Source organism: Prunus avium, chromosome 1, assembly GCF_965620075.1.
Source record: "Prunus avium chromosome 1, drPruAviu1.hap1.1, whole genome shotgun sequence".
Taxonomy (NCBI): Eukaryota; Viridiplantae; Streptophyta; class Magnoliopsida; order Rosales; family Rosaceae; genus Prunus; species Prunus avium.
In genome coordinates, this window is record NC_142284.1 from 47,245,182 (window position 1) to 47,264,676 (window position 19,495).

Here is a 19,495-nt window from a genome sequence, read left to right on the forward strand (position 1 = left end):
CACATGGGAACAGTAGCAGGAACAGGAAGCTCAGCAAAGCACATGTTATGCATGATGATCATGTCCTTTATGATAATTATGCCCACAAGAGCAACCGCGGCCCCATCACCATCATTTCTTGCTTTCCAACAACTGAAAGAGCAGGTGCAACAGCAGGGAGCGGACGAACACCACTATGAGCCACAGACGTCGGAAATACTTCTTCAAGACTACGGCATTTGGAATCCAACACCTTATTATGGTAGAGGCGACATGGCTCCTATTCCCCACTGAGAATTATATTCTTTGCACTTTCAAAGTTTCTTCTATCATTAAGTTTTGTCCAGAATACAAATAAACAAAGTCGTTTCACACTTTATTGTTTATTCTTTGCAAAGTATGATTAATAAAAAAAATTCTTTTGTTCCTAATGTCGTACTAAATCATGAATGCATAATTGATGACACATTGGTATTCACCTTTTGAATTGAATGAAATTATTGATGTTTCTGTTAATCAAGTCAACCTATCATCAGTAGAGCAAGAAAATAAAACTAAATTGTAGGCGGAACGGAGCAAAAATAACCAGACAAACAAATACATTATACATGCTTTGTAGTAAATTATAGAAACAAAGTATTATTATCCATGCTTTGTAGCAAATCTTCACCTGGTGCTACATTACACATTTGACTGTAAAGAACTCAATGCATGTCCTCCTATCTACCATTACCGGCCAAAAACATCAGAACCCAACCTTTCCGAACACAAAATTTTCTCAATCACAACTTATATTCTACGCTGCTAAAACTTGAGGCAGTCAGGATGGAGCATACATCGCCTCACTTAACATCGTTGGTCGTAGATTACAGCATGTGTAACTAGTTTGTGCTGCAAAAAGTCCAGGCTCAAGCGATGCAACTGTCTTGACTATTAATCTAGTACTCTGTCTTACCTATAAGAAAATCACTAAACAAACTAATTAATATAAAGCAGACTTCTAGAAACAGCCTGATTTAAAGCAATAATAGTGATGCAATTCCAATTACCTAGAGATACAACTTCTTGATCAACACAATCACATAAGATGAATAGAAGAAGGGCCAGATATAGCAGCTACTCTCTGAGCATGCTGTGCTTCACCCTTGTAAAGTTCCTTTATTTCTTTCTTGGTACGGCGTGCTTCACGCCTTTCCTCCTTGACAGCGGCCTGCATGCACAAAACTTCAAATAATAAAAAAGAACCCACAGAACTTACCAGTAAAACAACATAAGAAAAGAAAAAAACAAGGCACATTTCCTCAAATTTATCAAGTATCAAAACCAGTAGCTTTGAGTTATGCGGATGCAAAGTCATTTACTTCCAGTTTTGCCTTAAAATGGCAGTTTCTGGATTTTAACTATCATAAGGTGTCATGTAAATCTTTCATTAGTTATAAAAGATTGGTAATCTACGCTGGATCAAATGGCATCCTCAAGATAAGCAAAAAGAATAGCAGACTAACGCATGTATACCTTTCGCTCTTTCTTCTCCTCCTTTGACTCCATACCATGTTGCTTCCTTTTCTGCTGCTCAGTTTTCAAGGCACCTATATCTTTCACCTTCTCTGTAGCAGGTTTTTTACTATGAGGCAAGAAGTCCACAGGCAGCCTCTCTTTCCCACGAAGGGTTATCACATGATTGGCAGAACCCAAGGCTCCAGAAACAGTTTCAGAAAGCTTCTTCCTTCTAGCTACTCCTGGAGCTTCGATTTTCCCAGGGTGGTTATCAAGATTTGAATATGTAGAAACAATGGTCTCACAGTCCCACACTTCTGATTCATCACTAGATTCCTCCACAATGACCAAGTCTGCATCTTTAACTTCATTCTCGTATTTCTCAGCATACTCGGCACAGCGCCGAATAACCTCACTAGCAGAGTCCACTAGCTCTTTCGTTTTTACTGTCTCATTATCACGCAGAAAATCTGCAGGGGCCTTATAACCGCCGTCCAGTTCTAAGTCATCCCTCACATGGCCATTCAGGGTGGCATGTTTGAGCTTCTCTGCAAGGGTCTCATCTTCTTCAGCTACATAGCCATAATCATCATCATTGTCGTCATCACTGGCATATTCCTGACTCACAAGCTGTTTTTTTTTATATTAATAAATATAACAATAACAAAAAGGTAAGAGATAACAGAGATACAAAAGAAGAATTGAAGAAACAAAAATTACATCATGAGACTAAAACTATAAAGTTTACAGAACATAACTAAATATAGCAAGAAAATAACTCACTAAATCAAATTGCTCGTCCAAGAGGCGATGAACTCGTGGCTTTTCAGCCACAGAGTTATCCTTTGCACCCTCAATGCTATTTGTTCCAACTCCGTTTGTTTCATTTCTCACATTTTTGTTCTCGGATTGCTCAACAATATTTGGCCCATTATCTACACACACATCCTCCTCCTCCTCCTCCTTTTCTGCCGCAAGGTTAGCCTGAACAACGAAATCTTCTTCCAAGTCCTCAATATCAGAACCAAACCGTGAAAGATCACTATCATCAAGCAATGCAGATACTTCTGGATCAGCCGCTTTCTGAACCCTTACATTAACCGTCTTAGAAGCCACACTGTAAATCACCTTCTCATTCGGAGCCTCATTTTCAGAAATGCGCACTCTTGAAGCATCATATGCCTGAAACCCACAACACACTCTTTTTAAGTACTAAAAATTAATAATAATCCACCACTTACTTGGTATAGCTGCAAAACGAAACAGACATAAAATTTCTATTTTTTTCTCTTTCTCTTTCATTTTCCCTTTCCTTAACTTTCTCACAAGCTAAACAGAACATAAGCAATCGATACGTCACCAACCTTTACATCATGAGGAAGCTGATCGAGCTTAGCCTTGGAATTGTGATAAACTGTAGAAGTACTCCTAATCTCCCTCATATGTAGCAAGTAGTTGTAACCGTCGTCAGGAAACCCTAGCTCCAGAATCTCCCTCCTAACGTGGTCCGGCAATGGCTGAGGTGCTGATGGCGCCGCCGAGTATCCGGAAACTTGACCATAGTCCTGCCCACCGCCGTCATCCTCAGGCGCATCAGCGAATATCGAATTGGGATCGTCTTCATATCCGCCGGCACCGGAGGCGTCGTGAGGATTATCTTCAGGGAATAAGGCATCAACGGGGTAGCTGCTGTTGTCAACTCGGATAAAGACTCGGTCGCTGCCGGGTGAGTCATCGTAGTTGGGATCAGACGAGTCTCGGGCGAGTAATTGGAAGGTCGCCGACTTTTTCTTGTCGATGAATTTCTTCTTTCTGCCCATTTTGTTTCTTCGCCGAAGATGTGAAGTGCCCTGAGACTGAAACTGGTGTGATAAAACCCTATCGGTGCTTCTCTTCTGTATAAACCCTCAACGGCCTTGGGTCTGACCCAAATGGCCCAAATTCAAGATCACCATTTCTTTGGGCCTAATTTTGAACCGGCCCAAAGGCCCAATAAAAAAAAGCCCCAGACAAAATTACTTATTTATGCCGCGTGTCGGTCGCAGGAGTCTCAATCTCCCGGGCGTCCCGCGAAAAAAAAAGGCCGTTCGGCAAACTCGGTGTCTCGTTGGAGTGTTGAAAAGGTCTGAGGATTTAGGCTCTCAGTCTTCCCCCCTTCCCTGAGACCATCAGAGAGAGAGCACAGACAGCAGATTGTTAATTTTTTGTTATTAATGTTAAATGTCAGTAGTTAATTAGTTGTTAAGAGGAATAGGCGGGAGAATTAGTTAATGGGATTATAGGATAATCTTTCGTCACACAGTCTATAAAGAAAGAAGGGGGTCTTGTTGCCTGTGTGGATAATCTTTCTTTGTGTAATTTCAACACAATTAATTAAATTCTCTGCTATTATTACTGTACTGAATGATCATATATCGGTCGGTTAAATTGAAACCCTCCTTTTGGTCAGCAAATTTGAATCTTGTGCGTTTCCGATGCTCTGCGAGTTTGAAAATAAAACCGTCAGCAAATATGGAAGCACCGATTCTCACGCCGACGCATAAATACGCAGCGGGAGCTCTGTTCGCGCTGGCGCTTCACCAGTCTCAGATACACCAAGCTCGGCCATCAACTCCTCCTTTACCTTCTCTTGAAAAAGAGACCATCAGCGAAGGTGTGAGCATCGGCAAGACCGTCTCGGTTTCGGACAATTCCGACCTTTGGATCCACGAGAATTCCGGTTTGATTTATCCCGTTTTCCGGTACTTTTTCAATTTAATTACTCAGACTCATCCTTTTGTTTTAATCAATCGTGCATTTTCCTAGGCAGCTAGCTCTGTTTTGTTTGATTGAATTAGGGCCAGTGGAGTTGGGCTTCATGATTTTCTTGGTTGAATTTCAGGTTTTTAGGAGTGGATGAACAATCCTGGAAGGGGATAAAGGAAACTGCAGGATCTTCGTCGCAAGTTAGGCATCATGTAGGAGCGGTGTGTTTTCTTCCTCTTATGAAATTCAGACACATCATTATTCTAGGTTGATTTTATTTACTTTTTGGCTCACCTATTTTATTGTATTTTTCTCTCTGGCTGCACCCTTTTTGTGTGTTCCTCTGTTTTATTAATTTTGTTTGTTTTATTTCAGTTGATGACCTTACTATCAGAGGGAACTAATGATGGGCCTTCTTCTGAAAAAACTGACAAGGAATGCGCTTTGTCAAAAACCATTGATGCCATGGCTCTTAGTGAGGAAGAGTCTCCTGTTCATTCAGCAGAAAACCCTGTGGATTCTGAATATGAAGCTAAATGCCGCGAAAGATATGAAGTTCCTGAGACGAAACCAGTGTCTGAGGTTTCTGCAAAGCCTTATGAGATTATAAAGAGGACAAGTTCTGAGTCATCCACTGAAGAAAAAGTACCAGATGTATCTGAACCCCTTGAGGAACCGGTGGAAGAGGGAAATCTGATCAGTTACGAGAGGAAAGTAACTGTTCTTTTTGCACTTCTTTCAGCCTGTGTGGCAGATAATACTGAACATGGCAATAAATGTTCCAAAGTAAGGAAGGGTTATGATGCTCGACACCGTGTGGCATTGCGGTTGCTGGCAGCATGGCTTGGGGTTGAGTGGCTTAAAATGGTCTGTATATTGAAGTTTTTTTTTTTTTTTTTTTTTTACAAGCTTCCTTTTGTATATGAGTTGTGCCTTACATATCTGCCTTTTGATGAATATCTATCTACCCTCTATGCTTCAAAATAAATAATCAAACTGATAAATAAGTAAAAAAGAAGAAGAAAAAAAGAAAATAAAAAACATGTAGAGCCATCCATGAGGAACTTCTATTCTGCAGGAAGTTATGGAGGTGATGGTTGCTTGTTCTTATATGGCTTCAGTAAAAGAAGTTACTAATGAAGACAAAACAAAAACTTCAGAAATCTCATGGGAGGAAATGAAGCGGGGAGGTATGATTGGTGCAGCTGCTTTAACTGGAGGAACCTTGATGGCTATCACTGGAGGTATCAGATCTGTCAACTTCAAAAGAGCAGATGTCTCTCCTGTGATGCAATTTTATGATAAAACTAGTAGTGTTTAATTTGTTGTTGACTTTCATTTTACCACAGGCCTAGCTGCTCCTGCAATTGCGCAGGGATTGGGTGCTCTAGCTCCTGCGTTAGGTGGTATTATCCCTGCAATTGGAGCAAGTGGCTTCGCTGCTGCAGCAACTGCCACAGGGTCTGTTACTGGCTCTCTTGCTGTTGCTGCATCATTTGGAGGTGCAAAAGTGGTTTTTTTTCCCTATAATATTCTGTGTTTAGTTAGACAGGGGACATCATTTCCTAATGAAATAATTGGAAGCAAAACCTTTTCTTGGCTAATAACTAAGAAGGATGAACATGAATACTGGAAAAGGCATGAGGATGTATTGAATTTTGTGCTACAATCTAAGTTTTAAAGCAAGTGGGTGTTTTCAAAGCACATTAAAAAAAACCACCATTGTATAGATTCTATCTTTCAAATTTAAAGAGAAAAAAGAGTATGGAGTGATACTCAGCTACTTGTTCTTCGGGAATCTCAGCTGCTGGAGCTGGACTTACGGGGAACAAAATGGCTAGAAGGACCGGCAGCATTGAAGAATTTGAGTTCAGAACAATTGGAAATTATGATCAAGGGGTAAGCTCATTTAGACAATTTATTAATCCATACTTTCCATTTGTTTTGGGGGGGGGGGGGCGGCAGGGGGGCAGGGGGGCAGAAGGGCAGTGGGATTTCTATTAGCATGATGATGTAGTGAGAGATTGAGAATTTATGCTGAGCAGGACCTTTCTCTGTATGAATGAAAATGCTTACCATTTACAACAAACCTCCTTTTCAGCGGCTAGCAGTGGGAATATTGGTTTCTGGACTTGTTTTTGAGGATGAAGATTTTATAAGGCCTTGGGAAGGTCAAAATGAAAACTTGGAAAGGTAAAAAAATTCAAATTGTATTTCCAGTAGTACAATAAAAAATTGATTTCAAATATATATATATTGATGTAGTACAGTCCGTAGGTATTAGATTAAGAACTTAAATAATAGAACATAGAAGAATATAAGAGACCGAGGAGAAGAAATAGAGATCGAAAAGACGAGATAAAGGACAGAAACAGTAGAACAAGAAGAATATCGGAGATCCAGGAGAAGAAATATAGATCGAAGGGACGAAATCAGAGAGTTCTAGGAAAAGGTTTACTCAACATTCAAATCTCAATTTTAAAGAACTACATGAGGGTATTTATAGCAAACTAAAACCTAGACATAATAGGATAAAAATCCCTTGCTTAAACAGAAATCCTAACCCAAAAAAAAAAGGAAACTTAAAACTAGAAATCTGGAAATCTGGAAAAGTAGAAATCCTACTAGAACTTGGAAAACTAGAGAATCTAGGAAACTAACAAATACATTAGGAAACTAATAAATTTAGGTCCTACGCGTCCTGCATCATATGTCTACAATACAAAAACACTGCAATTAAAGACTGCCTTACATCATGTACTTCCATAACCTTATGAACTGTCACTTCTTGTGATCGACTATTGGCATATTTATGACCAAGATTATTGCAATCTTCCTTCCATTGATTTGTGATTCTTCACTTGAAAGTTTCTTTCTTTTAAAACCCTTAGATAGGATCTGAACTATGATGACTGGCTAAGTAATTGATATCAATGTAGTGAATGTATAGGTATGCCCTCTGGTGGGAGTCTAAGAATTTGATTGCATTGAGCACTGCAATCCAAGACTGGCTTACTTCAAGTACTTCCTGAACCTTACAAGTATTGCATCCTATTGTGACTAACTATTTGCATATCTATGATTTCATGACGAACACTATTGCAAACTGTCACAGGAATTGCCTTAGAGTTGATGAAAGAAGGTGCCATGATGACTGTATTAAACACCCTTCTAGCAGCATTTGCTATGCCGGCAACAGTAGTTACAGCATCTGATCTTATAGATAGCAAATGGGCAGTTGCAGTGGACAGGTAATCTTTCATTTGTTTGGACGGGACTTTATGCGGATGGATAATGGTTTCGAGTTTCCGTTTCACATGTTATTCTTGTATTAAGAGGTGCAGTTTCCAAACATGAGAAGCATAGTGGCTGATTGCTAATGTTTGTTTCAGATAAAGGATGTATGTCACCATCTCACTTGGCATCATTTTATTTGGTTTGGTCTGCAGTAGATTTGATTTTTAGGCTATCTGCTTAGTCAGCTACCCTATTAGTCTTTGCTAGCATGGTTATTTCAAATAGTTACCCCATAAAAACTCTGTAGAGGACAGTAACAAATCCATTCAAGATTTCATTTTCGTTAACCTGCCAACAGTCAACTATGTCATGCATAGTTCATCAGTACATACAATACAACAAATTTCATCCTGATATACTGAATGAAGTTATTCGTTTAAAGTGCCAAATTCTTCCTGGCGCTCTCCTCCCCTCATTCTTTTGCTTAGCAAAAGTCTTCCTTGTGGTCATGTTTGATTTGTGACAGTTTTCTTCTCATAACTTGCTCTCGAGGTGGCACTTATTTCATGTACATGAAACTGCTATTTTGAGTGTTCATTACTTGCAGTGGGAAATATATGAACTTTTAGCATCCCCATTTTCTTGGCCAGATCAGACAAAGCTGGGAAGATGCTTGCTGAAGTGTTGTTGAAGGGACTGCAAGGAAACAGGTAGAAGAATCTCACATTATAAAAGACATTTTCCCATCTCGCCCTGAAACTCATATGTATCATTCCCTTAAATCCTCCATGTATGGTCCAGGCCTGTGACACTCATAGGGTTCTCGCTGGGGGCCAGAGTAGTTTTCAAATGTCTCCAATGCTTGGCTGAAACAGAAGGGGATAATGGTAATCATCACAATGAGTTCATCCTATTGTGGATAAGTTGAGTGGCAGTGTAATGAAAAAGAAAGAAATTGAATTTGGCTTCTTCATTTCTGCAGCTGGTCTTGTAGAAAGGGTTGTTCTGCTTGGAGCACCAATTTCAATTGAAGAAGAAAACTGGACGGATGCTAGAAAGGTAGTTGAACTTAAAAAAAAAATATAATAATTACTGGTTTACTAAATTCCTATGCAAGTTGTGCTGCTGCAGTAGTATCATTCTTACAATACCACTAGACCTATTTCCTATTTCCTGTTACCTGTTTTTATTTTTTCCCCAATTATGATTGTTATCCTGTGCAAGTTCTTGCTACTGTTCTTACAAGAACCTACTCTGGCTCGCAGATGGTAGCCGGTAGATTTGTGAATGCTTATTCTATAAGTGACTGGACACTGGGAATTGCCTTTCGTGCGAGGTACAGGCCATATTTCCTTTGTTTAGTTTTAGCATTATGTATTTTTGAGGGTGGTATATGACTATAAATCAGATTAATCAGATTGCTACTGATCTTAAAAGGCATGAATATAATTTTGATTGGACTGAGGGTGTTTCCCTCGTACAGCTTACTTTCTCAAGGTTTAGGTGGAATTCAACCTGTTGATGTTCCTGGGATTGAGAATGTAAGTTCCCTAATTAAATTCCCAATCTCTTTATATTTGCATTGTGTTTTAGTTGAAACTGATTATTTTCCGAATTGGCATTTTCAGGTAGATGTGACGCAAATTGTTGAAGGCCATTCTTCTTATCTTTGGAAGACAAAACAGATCTTGGAGCAGCTTGAACTTGACTCTTACTACCCTGTTTTCAGAACAACACTCAAACCCAAGGAAGATAATACTTGTGTAAATTAGTAGTATTTCTCATTATTTCAAAGTTTCTCTAACTAAGAAGCGTAACAAGTGCAAAGAGAAAGACAAGCTGAAGCTACTTGAGTTGAGATCATCTTTATTATTAGAATTAATTAATTTAATAACATTGATTTCTATAACGAACGACAGTTGAGTTAGATAGATGCCAAATTAGTTGAAGGAACAGGACTCTTGTTGACCAAAAAAACAAAGAGGACTCTTGGACACGAAGCCTCCTTTCCACCAAATCCTCAGACATCATTACATTTTACCATCAATCAATTGGTTGGTTTTATGTCTTCGCCTCGGTGCTCGAGCCCTCCTCCTTAGTAGTGGCCCAGCGAGCAGTCGGTTCCTTCCTTAGTTTTAAGTGATCGTTTTGGTCCCAAAAGCTGGACACTTGAGAAAAAAGGGTTCAATTATAGCAAGCAAGGCCTAAATTGTTTCTTGAACCTCTATTCATCTTTGGAAAATGCTAGGGAGACCAACTTCGGAGACCAACTTGGGATACCAACTCTCTAATAGAGCGTGGGACCCATTGTATTGGTGGGCTCCACCTCTATTAGAGAGTTGGTACCCAAGTTGGTCTCCCAAGTTGATCTCCCTAGCATGACCCTTCATCTTTTGTCTTCCAGACGGCACTCTATCCAAAGTGCTTGTGCACTATTATTATTAAAGCATTTTTTGTCTGTTTTTTGGGAGCTTAGTGGGACCAAAATCTGTGTCTTTTTTTTGGTTTTCCCAAGATATCCTCAAGCATAGCCGAGGTCTAATCCAACAAGGTACTGTCGGGCACATATGCGGTGACCTCTTCCTAGAAAGTTTTCTGCATCTATAAGGACTTGAACCCAAAATCACTTGCTTAAGCAACCAAAGCCTTTCATTTTTTAAGATGGAGGAGTTGGAATGGAAGCATGATGATGACAATAAGTTGTCCTCCTGTGCTATATATGTATATATGCATCTCAAATATATTGCCAATGCCATAGTATATTTACCACAAATGTGATGTGACCCCACCATAACTTTACGCTTGCTTGGTTGCTTGCTTGCTAGTGTTACATAGGTTGTCCAAAATTCCAGGCTTAAAGGGCAAGCAAAAGACAATAAGTATAGTACTCCCGCGCATGGGCAGGGGAAAGCAGTATTATATGGTGTTAGAGATTTTGATAAGTCAGGGCAACTTAATTAAGTTTTAACTAATACCGAATAAAATTGTATTAGTGGCCTGGTATCATTGCACATTGCTTGACTTGGATGACAAATGAGTACCAATTTAAGCTCAACTCAAACCCAAAGCGATCGACTCAAGAACTAAACAGCTGAGAGCTGGGGTTTGGTTTGGCCCTAAAGAATATCTCTATAGCCTAAAGCCTATACGGCACGCGCTCCTTCTGCCAGCCGTATAGGTGGGCGCCTTGGACCATGCATGATGTGCAGATGGGGCAGACTATTGCAAGCAATATTAAGCTAATATTGTCCAGGCTGTGGCTCAGTGGCTGTGTCCGTGGTTGCCAAATTTAAAAATATAGAGAGGTAGTAGGTGGTGGGGACAGAAGTGATACGTAAGGCATGTCCACTTTCTGTTGCTACCTTTCCTCTTCAAGTTCAAATTCAGAGAGTGGGGGCAACCTCTAGTTGTCAATAGCACAACTCATATATATATATACATATGAGCAGTAATATATACAAGTACGAATTACCGTGCATCGTAGTTGTAGCGACCGTACGTTCTAAACACATGGATACAGTAATACTAGTGAGAAGTTTATGGGTCATCTTGTTTATTTCGATGGCCATTGTTGGTTTGAAAGCTGATAATAATACTACTACGTCTCAAGGCAATGCTACTTCTTTTTCATCAGCTGTTGCTGAAATTCCTTCCGCGGGAAATGGACAAGTAAGAAACGAGACTGCTCCTTCTAACACTAATCAAGTTGTTATCAACAACAAAAACAAGCATCAAGGAAGAGGAGGAAGCGGTGGCGGCGGAGGCGGTGGAGGCGGAGGTGGAGGAGGCTACTCATGGGGATGGGGAGGAGGTGGTGGCGGAGGTGGAGGTGGAGGAGGAAGAGGAGGAGGAGGAGGTGGTGGTGGTGGTGGTGGTGGTGGCGGGTGGGGGTGGGGAGGAGGAGGAGGAGGGGCTGGTTGGTGGAAATGGGGTTGTGGTGGTGGTAAAGGAAGAGGAGGAAGAAGTGGATCAAGAAACCATCATCATCATCATCGTGATCATGATCATGTGTACGGAGGGAAGAGGAGGTTTGATGAGGCTGATTATGCGGTGGGGGAGTTTGCACAGTGCATGCGTAAAGGGCGGTGTAAAGGCATGAGATTAGATTGCCCTCTTCACTGCGGAGGGCCTTGCTACTATGACTGCCAATATATGTGCAAGGCTCACTGCAAACGACGTCGTTCCTGATTCACTCTTGTTAACGTCTACTACGGCATTTGTTTCGGACAGTCACATTAATCCTCCACGATTAAGAAAGACTTGTAATGAAATTAAGGGTTACCTACTCATTTTCTGGTTATTCGGTACTTGCAAGCAACTAGCATTGTTGCTCTCTCTCTCTCTCTCTCTCTACCTTTCCTTTTCTTTTTTTCCTTCTTGTTTTTCTAGTTTGTTTTTTTCCTTTCCTTTAACCTCGTTTTTGTTGTTGTCCAATGTCTGCTGTATTTGCATGCATGTTAACGACTTCAGCTAATTTGAGGGAAATTTTCATTCAATTTATTGCATTCTTTTATGTCAAGTTAATATACTATCACATTTAATGATTTTTCCGCTCCCCTTTTGTTCACTTACACTTCCGTTTATTTTATTTTTGTTATTAAAAATTTAGGGGGAGATGAGGCTACACCATCCCATTACAAAGGGGATCTTAGGCCCTTTTTATGTTTTTACATATTATCCATCAAAAGGAATTGTTAGCAAAAGAGGAGCGGGGAAATCAGCTCCCTTTTGTTTTTTAATACCTTTTTACTAATAACATATAAGGGAGTGTAAATGAACAAAAGATGAGTGGGGAAATCAATTCCTAAATTAAATTGATGCTTATAGATACAGTATGATAATAAGTAAAAAATAAAAGCACAATTATTACTGCGTTTTGGCTAACCAAAAGTTAGAATGGGCCAATGCAAAAGTTGAACTTTTTACCTACTGATGTATGGCCCAATGGGCCCAAAAGGAGCGGTATGGTATGAAGAAAGATAATTTTATTTTCAAAATATTTGTTATAATGAAAAAGGGTTAATCGTTTTATTAGTCCCTAAACTTAGACCCAATTTGTATTTGAGTACATCAATTTCTAAAATGGTTCCCGTGGTGCTTTAACTTCACTTTCCTTAGGACAAATGGTTTTGCCGTCAATTTTGTTAACTTTTTATATTAAATGCAGGGGTAAAATGGTATTTTTATATTAAAACTAAAAAAATGAATAAAAAATTATATCTTTAAAATAACAATAAAATAAAATAAAATAAAAAACCAACCAAAATAATAGAAAAATCAAGTTTGGGGGGAGTAGAAATCAGGATAGAAGGGGAGATAGATAGTTTAATTTTAATTTTTTGGTTTTTTAACTTTTTATTCATATTTTAATCAATTTTGATACAAAAATACCATTTTGCCCCTGTATTTAATAGAAAAATTGACAAAAGTAATAGTGGGACTAGTTATCCAAACGAAATTAAAGTTAAAGGACCACGAGAACCATTTTGAAAATTGAGATACTCAAATGCAAATCGGGTATAAATTTAGGGACTAATTAAATAATTAACCCTAATGGAAAATATAGAAAAAAAAATGAAGTTTCAGTTCAGATTGGAAAAGTTATTACAGCTAAGGTACTTTTAAAAAGAGGGATTTATCTTAAGTAACACAAAATAATAAAAATATAGAAAAGAAACGAAGTGAACAGAAGTTGGAGGAGGTAACGTTTAATTCAAGTTTAAGGAAAAGTAGTAATACTAATATTACCACGACGAAGTCAATTAAGGGAAATAAATAACAAATAAGTAAATAATAAGCCTCCAAATCCAAGTCTTGAAGCAGAATTTCAAACTTCTGAACCAAATCCACCCTGCTGCTTCATACTAAGGTCCATTGGTCCGGCAGGCATCAAGCAACCGTCGATGGAAGCAATCAGGAAGCTAAGAGATCAGGTTGCTAAACAGCAGCAGGTACTCTCTCTCTCTGTTCCATTTCTCTCCGGAAAACGAAAAATGAAAAAACATAAGAAAACCAAAAAGAAGAACAGTTCCGGTTTGATCGAATTTAAACTCTCTGTTTCCGGAATTTAATCTCCGCATGGGTATTAATATTAACGATAATCTGCGTGGATATGAGATTAGTGGAGCTATCAATGAATTTAGTTTAAGGTAATAATAATAATAATAATCTATAATTGTTTGAATTGAATCGAATAGCATTTTACTAATTATGAGCTGTTTGGGGGCTGTGGTGGCGGTGGCTGCAATGTTGTTGAATTTGTGAATTCTGAGCTAAGTGCTGTTTATCACTTCATTTCATTTCTGAATTTAATATTTTTGGAAAGTAATTTGCTTTTGATTTTTGTTAATACTGTCAGGCTGTCTTCAAACAATTTTCTGGTGGCATATATGGGGGTTCGGATAATATTGTGCCAGATGAAACAGAACTCCAACAGCATCAAAAACTTGAGAGACTCTACATATCAACTCGTGCTGCCAAGGTTGCTACTCTTCTCTTCCTTCATTGTTATTATTATGACATCACATTACCTTAGTTGCCTCAATCTTTTTTTTCTTTAACAGCATTATCAAAAGGAGATTGTCCGTGGCGTGGAAGGTTATATTGTAACTGGTTCAAAGCAAGTTGAAATAGGTGTGTTGTTTGAGATTTTTTTGGGAATTTGGATACAAATTCATGTTAGTTTTATCACTTAGTATGCATAAAACTTTTTCAACAGGTACCAAGTTATCAGAAGATAGCAGGAAATACGGTGCTGAAAAAACTTGCACCAGTGGCAACACATTATCGAGAGCTGCACTGAGTTTTGGAAGAGCTCGTGCCCAAATTGAAAAAGAGTGTGGAATTCTACTGAAAGCCCTTGGCACACAGGTTTAAGTGAAGTTCATACTATGAATATTAAGTGAAAATCAAATGCATTATATTGAACGGGGCCGGTTTGGTACATGAGGAAATTTAAACTGTTGCCATATATTGCGTGCATTTGATTATTTGGAAATAAGTTCACAGAATAAGTTGTTTCCATTTCCATTTCCATATTGTGGTTGAAGAACTGGACTATTGTTGTGTTGTGTGCTTATTCTTAGGCATCTTATGACAAACTGGTATCGCTATTTTTCTCTATAGGTTTACATAATAACTTTTTTCCATGGTTCTCAATCTGTTTGTCTAGGTTGCAGAGCCTTTAAGAGCAATGGTAGTGGGAGCGCCCTTGGAGGATGCTCGACATCTTGCTCAACGATATGCTAGAATGCGGCAAGAAGCTGAAGCTCAGGTATATGCAGTATCTGCTGTTTCCTTCCAATGTTTACTACATTGAGTTTTTATGTTACATGGTGATCATATTTTTACTGAACGGACTTCTTCTTTTTCTTTTACCGTTGCTTGTTCTTTCTATTTCTGTCCAGTCTCCTACAACTTTGTCCATGTATACTAACTTGCACCCAGATAGGCTGTAGATGTTTCCAGACGCCAAGCCAAAGTACGAGAATCTGCTGGTAGTGCTGATATTATCATGAAACTAGAAGCTGCTGAAGCCAAGCTTGAGGAACTAAAGTCTAACGTTGCAATATTAGGAAAAGAAGCTGGTGCAGCAATGGCTGCTGTTGAAGGTCAACAACAGAGATTAACTCTTCAGCGGCTTCTTGCAATGGTAAAGCATTTCCTTCCCCTTCCTATTTAAGTATTAAGGCCTTGGCCTGTCCTAGTTACAAGATTGGAAGGAAATTAATTTTGTAAGTTTGTCATTTTTTGTCCCCATTCAAGGTTGAAGCAGAGCGCAACTATCATCAAAACGTTCTTCAGATACTTGATCAACTTGAAGGCGAGGTATGAATTATCCTGGAATGGTCCCTTTAGTGAGGCCATGGACAAGACGATGTTTTTCCCAATTCAATTGGTTGTGTATTATTCTATTGACAATTTGACACTATTTGTTGCACAGATGTTGTCAGAACACCAGCGAATTGAAGCATCACCTAATCCAGCTACAGAGAACACTATGCCTCCCCCACCATCATATGAAGATCTCAGCGATAACTTTTCTTCTGAAACCTATGATGAATTGACAGACATCAGGGACTATTTCTTAGGAGAGGTATTTTTATGTTAATGTGGTTGATGCTAAGTTTTAGTCTGTTGAACTCTTTAGATTCTACTAATTGTTTCTTTTTTTCACCTGCTGCAGGTTATGTATACGTTTCAAGCTGTGACTGATGTGGAGTTAAGTTTGTCTTTTGGGGATTATGTCGTCGTCCGGAAGGTTCTGCCATTCTTCCTGCTTCATTTCAATGCTGTTTTGTTATGTTCTCAATATACCCCATTCATGTCTGGCTTGATTTCTCTCATTGAAGTTAAATGTTGTGGTGGAGCAGGTGGCAAACAACGGTTGGGCTGAAGGTGAATGTAAGGGAAAAGCAGGTTGGTTCCCGTTTGACTACGTAGAAAGGCGGGAGCGTGCTCTTGCTAGCAAGGTGGCTGCAGTCTTTTAAATCTATTGATTGCCTGTTTATTTGGCTTGGGTTGTGTCTGTGTTTCTGCACTAGAATTACGTAATTTGTCCAACTTTTTTCTATTCATTTTAGGAACCAACGTTAGCTGGTTCCGCCTTGTATATGACCCAAAGTTGTTTCTACTGCTTTATATCTGCCTCACCAATATAAATATTTCAGTTTTCTTCTGGAGATGCTGCGTTGGTTTTGTATCGAGAAATAAACAATAATCTGGAATTCTACTCAATAAGAGAGGCTCTATCCTAATAAGATTTTTCAACGCCATTGACGGGAAGATCAAATTGCCCTGTAAGGATTGGCAACATGAGAATCATATGAAAAAGGCCATCCAGCTTGAGATTAGCATGTGGAAAAAAACAGATAGGGTCCTCACGGCTGTGAACTTAGCCAGGCTGAAGATCAGATCGCACTCACTTAGCTCTGACCCAACTAAAAATAACAAGACACCATCCAGTCGACATTCCCTGTAGGTTTCTCATTTGGGGCGTTGACTCTCCCTGATATTCATTCACACTTCACATCCATCGATCCACCAAGATTTTCGTTTTGGGCTCTACCAGTCAAATTATCCACCAAGGTGGTTGTTGATGTCTATTTCAACAACAAAATTACGTGCGTTTGCAATGACGTGTTAGAGGCCATATTGTTGCATAAACCTGCACCTAGACGACGGAATACCACAATGGTAGTGAGGACCAGTAGTATTTTGACATGTGGAACAACATCATTTAAAACTTTGCTTCTCTGTAATGAGAAATTAGTACCACTATAATTTTCTCGACCTAGACCAAGTCTGCTAGAAGAAAGAAACCAAAAGAAGTTTCTAGTTTCGTAATGAAAGTGATGGTGCACTGTGCCCGTGATCCGATACGATACAATGCCACTGCAAAGTTGTGCCGCCCTGGAGAGTTCAGACAAAACAAGGGACCATCCCTTTCCGGCCTCTGTGTACTCATCTTACCCACCCCCAATCTGACTGGTCAACATCTCCATCATCATTTACCATCTACTCTTGTAGCTGGCTAGTATTTAATGTTGCAATTTTCACATATTTTCACAGCGAAATTGCACGTAAAATTTCCCCACTTTCCAAATTTCGTACATATTCCAAGAATTGAACTGCAGTTGATATTTACAATGATATTTGCTTTCTGCAACAAGTACAAGGGCAAGAGAAGAAGGGACCGATCCAGCTGAAGTAAAAACCCCCCACCCCAACTGGGTTGTTGAAGGCTTCAAATGCTTGCTCATACAACAAGTGGGGAAAAAAGGATCCAACTAAGTAAATCGCAAAAAAAGACAAATAAAAATTCCATCCGCATGTTTAGATTAACTTCAAAAAGATCCAAGGAACTGTGAGGAACTGTGAAGCTATCAAAAAGGTCTGGACCTCTTGGAGCCAACAGATAGAGGACTGATCTGAGGAACTGTGAAGCTATCATCCCTCCACGTTCTGTTGTTGGCTTTCATGTTTGTGCCATCCTTATTGAATCCAATGAGCTCACCACCCATCTGTGAGTATTGATGCAGAGGATTTGGTGCTTGAGGAACCCAAATTCCCATATGTTCTGATGATGAGAAAGAGCTCAGATTGCTTTCAAGATCAGCATCCATAAACGGCAACACCGTCTCATTATCAGCCTGCCATGATAACGCACAATTTTTTCAGATCCAGGCTAATCAATTAATTTACTAACTATAACATTAACAAAACCCAAATTTGGTAATTTCAAGACTAGTTCAATCGATGCAAACCTTACAGCAACCAAGGGGACCAGAAGAAAAATCAAGAAAGTCCTCAACATGCCAACCCGGAAGCGTCTCTATCAAGTACTCTGATATGCTACTCGTTGAACCACAACCAACCCCGTCATGAGCTACGAATATTCCACCACCTTTATTGCTATTGGCTGTGTTGGTGGTTAAAGTTGAGTTCTTGGACATGGAAGGTGGGTTTGAAATTGCAGGGGAGGCAGTAGAAACAGACTTTTTTATTAAAGGTTGAGGCTTTGGATCAGTAACAGTAGCGTCAGCAGATTTAAGGCTAGTTGTTGCAGTGGGCGGGGATGAAGATGTGTAAAGCGTAGATGTAGCAGAGAGCTTGACCCCTGTGAGAAGAAATCTACTGTGCTTCTGGGTGTGTTCATTGGCCGCATGAACCGGAAGGTCGCACTCTCTGCATAGAATGGCTCTGTCCTGCTGACAAAACAAGAAAGCTCTTCTCTCCTGTAGATCAAGATAAAGAAACCCAAATCAGAAAAACAAAGACAAACCCATCAATCATCGCAGATTAAAGCTCTGATCTTTTTTCGGGGTTTATGGGTAAAATATATATCTAAGCAAGCATACCTGACAGATATCGCAGACAGGGAATTGTTTTGATGAGGGGTGAATAAGAGAGAAGCGTTGGTGTTTGGAAGCGAGCTTATTGGCATGGTGGACTCGGTGGTCACAGGTGTCGCAGAGAGCTGCCTCGTCGGCGGTGCAGAACACCGAGGCATCGTCCTTGTTACATACATCACATTGGATCTTCATCAGTTTGAATTCAGATTGCAATACAGGACTGATGAGCTTGCCCAAGAGGAAGGAAAACTAAACTAAATGGGTCTAAGAGAAAAGAGTAAGAGGGGAGATGGGGGCAGGGCAGTGGAGTTGCGTTGAAGGTTGCTTTAGAGAGAGGAGAATGAAGGAAACAGGGGTAATTATAAAGAGAATAAATCTGGGAGGGTAAACAGTGTTGAAGAGTAATAAAATATTGACAGGGAAATCTGGGAAATCTTTGGGAACTATATCTATGGTCCTCTATCTCTCTCTCCTCCCCTACTTTTTAATATCACAGGATGATGCTCTCAAGTTGGAGGAGGAGGTGGTTGCTTTAAATATTTTAGGTGGTTTATTATTAAATGTTTTGGTCAGTGAATATTCAGCAAATTTTACAGTTAACCCAAACTAAACTCTCAAGTGAAAGTATCTCCATCAATTCGGGGTTCCTTTCTTTACTATTTTTAGATGTGGTGGTGGATCAGCTTTGGTTCCCGTTTTTTTTTTAATTTCCAGCTTTGGCAATGAGCTGATTATTGTTTATTCCAAGTAACTCACTGTAGTCGTTCGTTGGCGTTGCAACTGAAACTGATGAACAAATCTAGGACTTGTTTATCGGAACAAAGGCCTCTCGAACCTGGAACTCCCTAACGTTGCTCGCTACCATCCTATGTATTTATCCTGTTCTTGGTATATTTTGGTCATTAATTCATTCATGGAGGAACAGAGGATAACTTCATATTCATAACTGCTCGTGAAAGTGACCAAACTGCGTTTTTTTCTTGTATGATGTGGCACTGGCATGGCATGGAATATCTATCTTCGTACGTGGCCTTATAGAAAGATATTTCGGGTAAAGAAAATATCTTTTGCTGTTTCAGAAAATTAATCCATGGTTTCTTTTGGTTTTGCCTCAGCTCCACTATATAGAACTCGAACCCTAAACTCCACTTGTTGTTTTTGATGCTGGAATCTTTTTTATTCTG

General features: G+C 39.4%; 5 protein-coding genes across 10 annotated transcripts; 3 read left to right on the forward strand and 2 right to left on the reverse strand.

Annotated features, from left to right (window-relative positions):
• Positions 1–552: 552 nt before the first annotated feature.
• Positions 553–3,359, reverse strand: LOC110771565 (Low temperature viability protein). 2 transcript variants are annotated; one of them, XM_021975885.2, is made up of 5 exons: positions 2,841–3,359; positions 2,260–2,658; positions 1,495–2,106; positions 1,029–1,189; positions 553–934 (listed from the first exon to the last, which is right to left on the reverse strand). In XM_021975885.2, the coding sequence occupies exons 1-4, from the start codon at positions 3,294–3,296 to the stop codon at positions 1,058–1,060; spliced, it is 1,599 nt and encodes a 532-aa protein (XP_021831577.2). In that variant the 5' UTR covers positions 3,297–3,359; the 3' UTR covers positions 553–934; positions 1,029–1,057. The 2 variants fall into 2 exon arrangements, with proteins under 2 accessions (XP_021831577.2, XP_021831579.2); XM_021975887.2 differs by having other exon boundaries at positions 553–948.
• A 165-nt stretch (positions 3,360–3,524) lies between these two features.
• LOC110771585 (transmembrane and coiled-coil domain-containing protein STS1-like) lies at positions 3,525–9,367 on the forward strand. 5 transcript variants are annotated; one of them, XM_088247552.1, is made up of 15 exons: positions 3,525–4,217; positions 4,358–4,442; positions 4,597–5,088; positions 5,300–5,465; positions 5,571–5,723; positions 6,026–6,120; positions 6,323–6,414; positions 7,172–7,242; positions 7,337–7,472; positions 8,109–8,168; positions 8,260–8,345; positions 8,441–8,517; positions 8,724–8,794; positions 8,867–8,999; positions 9,087–9,367. In XM_088247552.1, exons 1-15 carry the CDS (start codon positions 3,880–3,882, stop codon positions 9,228–9,230), a joined length of 2,199 nt encoding a protein of 732 aa, XP_088103678.1. In that variant the 5' UTR covers positions 3,525–3,879; the 3' UTR covers positions 9,231–9,367. The 5 variants fall into 5 exon arrangements, with proteins under 5 accessions (XP_088103678.1, XP_021831602.1, XP_021831604.1 ...); XM_021975910.2 differs by having other exon boundaries at positions 8,876–8,999; XM_021975912.2 differs by having other exon boundaries at positions 8,896–8,999; positions 9,087–9,316.
• A 1,485-nt stretch (positions 9,368–10,852) lies between these two features.
• Positions 10,853–11,954, forward strand: LOC110771594 (uncharacterized). Its single transcript, XM_088247489.1, has one exon. The coding sequence runs from the start codon at positions 10,900–10,902 to the stop codon at positions 11,644–11,646; it is 747 nt and encodes a 248-aa protein (XP_088103615.1). The 5' UTR covers positions 10,853–10,899; the 3' UTR covers positions 11,647–11,954.
• Positions 11,955–13,249: 1,295 nt separating this feature from the next.
• LOC110771517 (SH3 domain-containing protein 2) lies at positions 13,250–16,139 on the forward strand. Its single transcript, XM_021975827.2, has 10 exons — positions 13,250–13,409; positions 13,817–13,939; positions 14,022–14,091; positions 14,177–14,328; positions 14,630–14,731; positions 14,909–15,109; positions 15,223–15,285; positions 15,401–15,553; positions 15,644–15,718; positions 15,831–16,139. Exons 1-10 carry the CDS (start codon positions 13,362–13,364, stop codon positions 15,945–15,947), a joined length of 1,104 nt encoding a protein of 367 aa, XP_021831519.1. The 5' UTR covers positions 13,250–13,361; the 3' UTR covers positions 15,948–16,139.
• Positions 16,140–17,033: 894 nt separating this feature from the next.
• LOC110771519 (B-box zinc finger protein 20) lies at positions 17,034–18,822 on the reverse strand. The gene is made up of 3 exons (XM_021975828.2): positions 18,318–18,822; positions 17,724–18,194; positions 17,034–17,609 (listed from the first exon to the last, which is right to left on the reverse strand). The coding sequence occupies exons 1-3, from the start codon at positions 18,501–18,503 to the stop codon at positions 17,343–17,345; spliced, it is 924 nt and encodes a 307-aa protein (XP_021831520.2). The 5' UTR covers positions 18,504–18,822; the 3' UTR covers positions 17,034–17,342.
• Between the last annotated feature and the right edge of the window lie 673 nt (positions 18,823–19,495).